General features: G+C 30.4%; 1 protein-coding gene across 14 annotated transcripts; it reads right to left on the bottom strand.

Moving 5' to 3' along the window:
- LOC119608951 (transmembrane GTPase Marf) lies at positions 1 to 8248 on the bottom strand. 14 transcript variants are annotated; one of them, XM_037963566.1, is made up of 11 exons: positions 7984 to 8248; positions 5019 to 5119; positions 4307 to 4678; positions 3944 to 4233; positions 3541 to 3879; positions 3400 to 3411; positions 2586 to 3264; positions 1154 to 1401; positions 923 to 1087; positions 656 to 852; positions 1 to 590 (listed from the first exon to the last, which is right to left on the bottom strand). In XM_037963566.1, exons 3-11 carry the CDS (start codon positions 4554 to 4556, stop codon positions 389 to 391), a joined length of 2382 nt encoding a protein of 793 aa, XP_037819494.1. In that variant the 5' UTR covers positions 4557 to 4678; positions 5019 to 5119; positions 7984 to 8248; the 3' UTR covers positions 1 to 388. The 14 variants fall into 14 exon arrangements, with proteins under 14 accessions (XP_037819494.1, XP_037819496.1, XP_037819504.1 ...); XM_037963568.1 differs by having other exon boundaries at positions 4307 to 4624; XM_037963576.1 differs by having other exon boundaries at positions 4307 to 4553.
- Positions 8249 to 9858: the final 1610 nt, after the last annotated feature.

The following is a 9858-nucleotide window of genomic DNA, read 5'->3' as shown; positions in this document are numbered from 1 at the left end:
TTTAGATGCAAAATATTTAAATTAAAAAAAAAAAAAAAAATAATACACAATATGTCAGAATATGAAGCAACACAATTAAATTATAAAATGTTTGATCAACATAAAGCATTATTGGAAATTAACAAAATTTTAAATGTTACATTTTCTCAAATTGCTGAATTGTTTTTATTTATCTCTCAATAATCTATAGTTCGAAATTCATGCAAATAATCTAAGAGTTTATTCGTAATTAATTACTGTCCAGAGCCAATACATTCTTTTAAATAATGCCTTTAAAAAGATGTTCGAATCTATTAAATTTACACACAAAGTTTGTAAATGAAATAGTTATCTCCACATTTACACCATTGACCTTATGATCTAGTTAAGAAGGATTCTTGTTTGTGGACTAATTCGATGCTATATAATTATTTTCAAATATTTCCAATTCATTTTGTATGTAATTGGCTTTGTTGCGTAATAATTTCAATTGTTTTTGATTCGCTTCCAAAATGGCCAATTGACCTTCTAGGGTTTTTAACTCTTCATTCATGTCGGTGGTGGCCGTATCAACGGTACGACACAGGCGAGCAAATGTGCTAGATAATTCCCTAAAAAAGAAATATTAAATAATTAATAAACAATTTTAACTGAAAATAATAAAATGAAAACTAACTGTTGCACTTGATGACTGCAATTGGCTGATGTTAAATCCACAATCATTTTCAATTTCTTGGTAGCATGACGCACATACTGAGCCTTAAAAGCTCTTTCCTTGGCCGAATTGGTCCAGGAAAGACGTTCATACAAGTAAATACAACCATACAAAGCACCAACACCCACTAACACACGCCAGCCAATAGTTTTCAACATCTAAGGAACAAAGAAAATATAAATATAAATTAATTTATATGTTCAACATTTGCCTGCATCTTAAACTTACAATGCCAGCCACTATAAGACCACCCACGGTGCCTTGAGATCCAATTGAGGTCAATGCAAAACGTGATATTATCGATAATTGTTCTTGGGTAATATTACCCACTGGTGTGGGTATAAGACACAATGGTGTGTCACCAACTGGTGAAATTGGTGATATAGGATTTTGCTAAAAACAATCAATTAATATTAATTTAAAGTATTTCTTTTATTGTACTTAGATATCAAAACATACCACAACACTGCCTTGACGATTCATTATGGCTGGTTGTTTCTTATAGTTATTGCGCTCTCTTACTTTACCAGTAAAACGTTGTATCATGGCTGTTATGCCCCAGGAGAATTTAAATTCTAAATCCTCTTGAAAATCTGCACATAAATTCTGACAATTCAATGAATACAACATTTCGAAAGGCTGGGAACGAGCAACAATTTTAGTGGGAGGGATTAGTTTTTCATTGGGTAGTAAAGCATGCATACGTTCTGGAAGTAGAAAAAAAGGAATAGTGCAACGTTTAATGTTTGTTTTAAATTTAAACTGAATATCCACCATTTTTGAAAATTCTCTATTTTTATAAAAAAAATCGAAATTCTCTATTTTTATAGACAAATTTCGAAATTCTCTATTTTTATAGACAAATTTCGAAATTCTCTAGTTTTATAGACAATTTTCGAAATTCTCTATTTTTATAGACAAATTTCGAAATTCTCTATTTTTATAGACAAATTTGGAAATTCTCTATTTTTATAGACAAATTTCGAAATTCTCTATTTTTATAGACAAATTTCGAAATTCTCTATTTTTAAAGACAAATTTCGAAATTCTCTACTTTTATAGACAAATTTCGAAATTCTTTATTTTTATAGACAAATTTCGAAATTCTCTATTTTTATAGACAAATTTCGAAATTCTCTATTTTTATAGACAAATTTCGAAATTCTCTATTTTTATAGACAAATTTCGAAATTCTCTATTTTTATAGACAAATTTCGAAATTCTTTATTTTTATAGACAAATTTCGAAATTCTTTATTTTTATAGACAAATTTCGAAATTCTCTATTTTTATAGATAAATTTCGAAATTCTCTATTTTTATAGACATATTTCGAAATTCTCTATTTTTATAGACAAATTTCGAAATTCTCTATTTCTATAGAAAATTTTCGAAATTCTCTATTTCTATAGAAAATTTTCGAAATTCTTTATTTCTATAGAAAATTTTTGAAATTCTCTATTTCTATAGAAAATTTTCGAAATTCTCTAGTTCTATAGAAAATTTTCGAAATTCTCTATTTCTATAGAAAATTTTCGAAATTCTCTATTTCTATAGAAAATTTTCGAAATTCTCTATTTCTATGGAAAATTTTCGAAATTCTCTATTTCTATAGAAAAATTTTCGAAATTCTCTATTTCTATAGAAAATTTTCGAAATTCTCTATTTCTATAGAAAATTTTCGAAATTCTCTTTCTATAGAAAATGTTTGAAATTCTCTATTTCTATAGAAAATTTTCGAAATTCTCTATTTTTATAGAAAATTTGCGAAATCTCTATTTTTATAAAATATTTTCGAAATTCTCATTTTTATAAAACATTTTCGAAAATCGTTTATTTTTATAAAAACTTTTCGAAACCTAAATAAATGTATATTTCTGTCAATGTACTTACCCGTCATTTCTCTTTGTGCTGCCTCCACATTCATCGCTAAAGCCATTGACAATCTAGCCCGCAGATTCGAACCCAAACCTGCCTCAACATGACCATTCAATTCTTTTTTGTAGATATTCAAAACCAAAGGCTCCGGATGGAAGGGCATATTAAATTCATCAATCAAAACACCCAAACGCCAAATTTCCTCATTCAAAGCCTTTGACACCTTCTGTTCAACCTCTTCGACCATATTGTGTATTTTCAATTTCATTTCACGTGTAACATTCATCATTTCCGTTTCGGTACCCTGAATACGTTCCGTGAGTAAAGTCTTTTGATCCACTTTCAAATTACGGAATATGGTAATGCGTTCGAAAATATTGTCCAGCATAGAACGCATATCTCCGGAAAGGGTTTTTCCACGAGAACTGTGTTTTTCGAATTTAGTTTGAACGGCACTCTTTGAAATGCACTCTTCGAATTTGCGCTCAAAATCTTGAAATTCAAAATAACGCATTTGGAAGCCCTCAGCCAGGGCACCTTGACTGGGAGAATTGCCTTTAGCTTCCTCAATGCGGGCCTGTAGAGCTTCACGTGCTGAAACGAAGAATACACGTTCGGCTGCCTCCTTTTCGTTGGTGATTTTCAACTCTTTAGTGAGAAAATCAATACAACGTTCTGTATGCTGGATTTTAACCTATAAAGATATTAAGGGAAGTCGTTTTATATTTATTTTTATATAAAATTTTATAAAGGACAAATAAAGCCTGCAAGCTAACTATAGGTGTTAAGTAATGCTAAGCTAAGCTAGCCAAAAGGTGTTTGTTTTTACCTTTTCAAGCTCCTTGGGTGAATTATTTTTTATTTGTATAATTTTTTTTTTTCAGAAAATAACAAAGTACAAACAAATGTTTACAAATTAAAAACTAAAAATCACAAATCACTACAAATATTAAACAGAAATAACACCTACCGATTCTTGAGATTCTGGCTCATGGGCCGAAGCATCCCAACGATTATTGAGTATGAAAATATTGGGTTTTGAAAGTTTTTGTGATACTGTATGAAAGAATTGCTTTTCAGCTCTGGTCATGGTGGACTCAGCATTTAAGACCAACACAAAGACATCGGCATTCAAACAGTGATTATCAATCCAATCATCTAGATTAGCAGAAACATCTACGCCAGGAGAATCGACAAAGACGACATCATCACGCAAAAGACTGCAACGTTCGCGGGGCCAGAAAATGCGCACCAAGGAACTTTCGGAGAGTTTTTCTTGACACAAAGCATTGGCCAGTTGTTTAATATTCTAAATTATTTACAAATATATTTTAGTTATTGGAATATTATAAGAATGTGAGAGAAGTACTTACCACCACATTAAGTTTTTCATCAGAACCTTCTTTTATTAAATAAGCTTCGTGACTGTCACTGCCTTCTACTTGGCAAAAGCAATTTGTTGTATGACCAATGCCACTGGGTAAAATTTTCTCACGTAACATGGCATTAATTACGGAACTTTTGCCATTTGAGGTACGACCAAAGAAGGCTACTTTCATGTGATCGCGAGCCAATACCTCGCGTATACCAGATACTTTAAGCACATAACTTTCAAACAGTTCACGTTCAGCTTTATCGACAATATCGGCTTCAGCATGTAGGGCTTTAATAAAATATAAAGAAATTTAGAATATTTCTAAATAAAAAACAAATTGATTTCGTTTTTATATAGTTACCATTAATAAATTGTGTTGTTTCATTGACATATTCCTCGATTTCAACGTAAATATCATTGATCTTCTTTTTGGCTCTAACAAAGACCTGTAAGGGTGATTTATCAGCATTGATGTGCATTGTGCGATTTTCGGACATCAACGCAGTCGGATCGTAATTTAATGATTTATTGTGTGTATTGGAAGAAGTGTTACCGGCGTTGCCGCCATTACCAGTGACCACAGAAAGTGTACGATTCAAATAGGCCGCCATTATTTACGAAAATAAATGGTTGTTTTTTAATATGCAAAAGAAATTATCTGGCTTTTTTGTTTTGTTTGCTTACAAATATGATTAAATGAATAAAATATATTTTATAGTTCTTTGACTTAAAACTTAAAACAAACAAACAAACAAACAAAGATAAATTATAAACCAAAAAAGCTCTATATGTATGTAAATAAATATGTACGATCGCGTTTATGTAGACCAAATATTGTTCTATTGAAGCGCGTTTTCTAAATTTTTAATTTGTATTGTTTATGTTTTTTTTTTCTCGTAATTTCAAAACAAACTGACTGACATACCAGGCAAAGTAGTGAATTTGAAAAAGTTAATTAAAACAAATTCCACAAATTAAATAAGAAAACAAAATGATTTTAAAGTATTTTTGAGTGCAGAATCTAATGACAAGCTAAACGGGGGGTTCTTCAAATCTATATTTAATTTAAATACTTTTGTAGCTAAGCTGATAACACCAAATCAATGTAAAGTCTGATTATAGTTGATTTTTATTTTGATGGGGTTGGGTAAATAAAACTAAAGTTCTATTAAAACTGAAAAAAGATAGAAAAAAAAAAGAAAAATAAATTAAAATAATATAAACAATAAAAAATAATATAAAAGATAATAAAGAAAAAGATTAGCAGCTAAGTTAAGTGAAGTGATATTTGTAATGTAAGAACAAATAATAAAAATCAAAACAAATAACCACTACATACTAACAAATTTAAATAGTATTACAATTAAACAAGTCTGACATTGAAGATGTTTAGAAAATATATAAATTTTCGTTTTAAAAATTTTAGCTTTGTGGCTAAAATATAAGCATACAGCCCATTGAGGTACACTATTAAGATCGTAAAGTGTTGCTGAAGTAAGAATGATATAGAATTTAAATTTGAATTATTAAAGAACACAATACTCCACGTGCATAAATAATGGTTTGAGGGAAAATTTTAAATTATTTTCATAATAAACATTTGCAAATAGTTTAAGGAAAAATTTTAGCCATTATTTATATTAGTGTTATCTTTGTTTGCACACTTCAAAAACAATTTTTTTTATTAGTCATTGGAAATACTGAATATCTACTAGATTTTCAATTAATTATTTTATACGGTTTTTTGAAGTATGACCTTAAATATAATTTAATCTAATTTTGCATAAGAACTATAAAATGTTCACCCGAATAGTATGACAATCCAACTTTTACACATTATCCCTGTCACCACACAACTGTCTGCGATGTGTGTTATATGGAATCTTGTTGGAATATATATCCTTGTTACTACAAAACAAGTATAAAATCTTCCTATAGAGATATACATATATTCTAGGATGAAACCTACAAATATTCTAAATATTCTATGAAGAATGTAGTGATGTCCTCACCAAGATGTCTGAAGTATAGAGAGAAACTGCTTCATAAGCAGTTCTCTTGGGTCCATTTAAGTTACTCCAGTTGTGTTACCCTAGTGGTCACAGGAGTGTATTCTGATATCACTCTCTGCTTCCAGAACTAAACCAACCGGTTTCATAGGATAATCTCCAGACCTATCACAGAAAGCTCCTTCATGCCTGACAAAAAGGGAACACCTAAGAGATGTTCCCTGCTTTCAGAGAAAGTAGGGCAACAGGAAAGTGGATGCGAAATCGTCTCATCTTTTTCTTCATTATGACAATTTTCGTTATCCAAAGCCAAGCCTCCTGGCATGGGTGCCTATGACACAGTGTCCTATAATTAGTATCATATAGAGTGCATATAGACCTCCAGATTTTACAAGTGATTTCACTGAACCACCTTATTTGGAATATCCATACAGTTAATTTAAAACAAGTGTCTTACAATTCGTAAGAGAGATTCCAGTAAAGGCGTCGATATCTTTCTCATCGCATCCAGATTTTACAAGTGATTTCACTGAACCACCTTATTTGGAATTTCCCATACAGTTAATTTAAAACAAGTGTCTTACAATTCGTAAATGAGATTCCAGTAAAGGTGTCGATTTCTTTCTCATCGCATTCATTTAACTAGATGTGTCATGGCATTGTATAACCTTATGTTTGTTATTTTTTAGCTGATCTACGAAAGCTTCAGACATATTAGCAATATTTTACATATAATAACGATGAGCATAAACTTGCGAACTTTTGTGTAACTTTTATCAGATAATATGAAGGTTCTGTGATTAGATAGACTGTAAAGTTTACAGTCTATCTATTACAGTCTATTACAGAGTTTACAGTGTAAACTCTGTAATTTTTTAAAGCGGTAATAGGTGTTGTAATATAGTTCGAAGGTGTAGGGCCTATGAAGAAAGTTAGAGAAGCTAAGAATCAGTGATTTATGCGGACACAACATGGTGCAATCCAAACCAATTACAGTAACCTTTGTACGTTATTTATCTACAATTGAGTATATCATTTATCTTATAGCACAAGATGGTGCAAAAAGGCTCTATATTCAAATCATACTTTAGAGCGCATCAACAACACAGTTGGCCGTAGAATGATTGTTGAATGTCTCGACATCCAGTTTAATGATACCTAGAATTCTTCTATTAATGTTATCTCAAAGCTGTTTCCATTTTCTTAAGACCGATATTATAGCCTGAAGGGGCCTGCAACCATTTGAGTATAAACGTCAGGTATTTCGTGCTATCCGAGTGTGAGCATTCTATACAACTCCATGTATTTCATGGTATTTTTAGTTAAATTCATTTGCTTCTGTACTACTAAAAGATGCACATAGAATTCATTTATTCAAACTACTGCAATCAAACATCAACACTTGACAATTAGAAAGAACTTTAACAAAAGCTTTAAAAAACACGTGAAACGAAGTATGTCTTAAAAAAATAATGATCAATGAATTTGTTTAAACCAAAAAAGTTATTAGAAATAAAAATTGCCATATTTGTATATTTTTTAAAATGTATACTAAATAAAAATATGTAAATATTAAAGGAGGAAAATAATGAAAATATTAAAACGTAAAAACTCTTAATGATCCCCTCATACAATTCAGACCAAAGTAAAAGTGTTTGTGCATGTGTATGCCCCATTCGTACCTCATATAGAATTTTAAATTTGCTAAATTGCAAATAAACACAGAATATTGTTTAAATGATTCAAATTATAATCATCATATTGCGCACAAATAAAAAAACAAGAAAATGTATTCTTCATACACACACAGCCACACCAACAAACAAAAATAATGATAATAGACGGATAGAAACACTAATTATGACGTTGACACCATTCCTGCTAATAAAGGACAAAACAATGCAATTTGCCTATTGGGAATTGAAATATTAATAAAATATTTCTTGAAAATATTATGTATTTTTTCTGCCAGCCGCTGTCTAAGTTTAATTTTCATATTTTTTTCTCGTTCTGCAGAAACTTAACTAACCTGATTGTTTGATTCTTCGGTCATTGTATTTTTGTTAGTATTTTTTAAGTTTTTCAGATACTCACTGCTGTTGCTGGCTTCCAAACCAAGTTGAAATGGCAACAGCACTTAAATTTCTATGATAATTGTTTATTTTTAGGAATTATATTTAATTATTTATATTATTTTTGTTAGAAAATTTGTTTTTCTTAAATGATGTAACACGAAAACTTTCCGACGAAACCCATTGACATTTGATTTGACAGCGCAACTGTCAGTTTGTTCGTAGATGGGTTGTATTTTTGCGTAGTATGTTAAGGGTGGATGTAAATGTATGAAATCTTTTGTTTTCTAATATAGTAGTTTAAATTTGAAAAATCGGGCCTTATTTCATTTATTTCAGAATAAGTTGAATACTATGTTCTGACGGATTGATTGTTATGTTTTTTATTATAGATTCAGCTCAAATATATTTATTTTTGTCTTAGTACCAAAAAGTACTTCACATCGTAAAGCAAATGGAATTCATTATTTATAACTTGAAAATTTTTAAGGTACGTTCACACTAGGGATGCCAAACGGGAATTCCAGATTCCCGAAAATCCCGGGATTTTCGGGATTTGAAAGTACCGAAAACCGGGATTTTAAAAAATGAAATACCGGGAAATTTGGGGATTTTAAAATCCCGAATTTTTAAGTGTTTTCCGCTATTTTATACATTATAAACTATTAAATAAGAGAATTTTAAAAGTTTTTGGACTTAAGATGACTATACTAACTTACAAGCTGAAATATCAAAAATAAAAAGGGCAACAAATAGGCATAGATACTATCGGATATATAAAAATAACAAGTAAGAAATTATTGGCGGGCGAGGACGACCATATAACCCCCTGCACCAGTTATGAGAGTAAAATGTGATTTAGTTTTCATAATAAATCATTTAAGTTGATTTATACCTCGCCTCCGATATATTTTAGCAATTTATTGTTAAAAAACTATTTTCTGAAATATGCTTGGGGGAAGCCTTCACATGAGTCGATCCTCATAAAATTTGGAGGAAGAATTTACGGTTACATAAAATTTATTTATGCTGAATTTCATTACGGCACTTCTCTTTTTAAGCGAAATGTGGACACTAGGCTAGGATGAGAAGAAGCCCGATAACTTCAAAATTCATCAGGGTATTTAAGGACAGTATAAAACAAAAGCAATACTCCGAAGATACCCAATATACCTTCCCCATTAAGGTGGTATAGGGTATAAAAAGGGCAATAATCGGATATCTAATGGGTGTATTAGAATCTATAATGGATGTCAATAAGATGGCGAGATGATAATTCCCTTATTTGGGTTAGAGAACACGGCGAAAGCTGGAATTACTATGGAATTACTATTTCTCTACTGACCATTAAAAACCATATATCCGATATTCATCTCAAGACGAATGGTCTCATGAGTACATAGGTGCAGTACAGGAGCTCTATGTAGCCTCGTATGGATCCTCATTACGCATACTATCTAAATATTAGGTTTCATCAAATTGTAAATTTAGAAACCATTGTAAATTTGGATATCATGGGTATTATTTTATATTTATAAGATATAAGAAGCTTTTGCTCAAAAGTAGGTTTTTATTCTACTATTCAGTACCTGGGATGGAAAGATTTTTATTATAAGTACTTTGAATTAATTTGTTTTTCTTTTCACAAAATGCTTATTGGAAAGTAAACACCTTCTAAGTGTATTCATATTGCAATATGAAATAGAAAATGTTATTTTTGTCGGTGAATTATTAAGATTTTTTTTGAATTTTTTTATATTTTTCGGGATTTTGAAATCCCGAAAATCCCGGGATCCCGATATCGGGATTCCGGGATTTATTTAAAAATCCCG

This window comes from Lucilia sericata, unplaced genomic scaffold (assembly GCF_015586225.1).
Source record: "Lucilia sericata isolate MDLA Ls3-8-SP2 unplaced genomic scaffold, ASM1558622v1 Contig000902F_arrow, whole genome shotgun sequence".
Taxonomy (NCBI): Eukaryota; Metazoa; Arthropoda; class Insecta; order Diptera; family Calliphoridae; genus Lucilia; species Lucilia sericata.
This window is presented reverse-complemented; position numbering and strand designations above follow the sequence as displayed.

Excerpts from the sequence above, each read along its gene's own strand:
- LOC119608951 (XM_037963563.1), bottom strand. The coding sequence starts at position 8,007 with ATGACCGAAGAATCAAACAATCAG. Across the intron at positions 4,554-7,983 it reads CCGAAGAATCAAACAATCAG|GCGGCCTATTTGAATCGTAC; the intron begins GTTAGTTAAGTT and ends TCGTAAATAATG. Across the intron at positions 3,880-3,943 it reads ATGAAAAACTTAATGTGGTG|AATATTAAACAACTGGCCAA; the intron begins GTAAGTACTTCT and ends TAAATAATTTAG.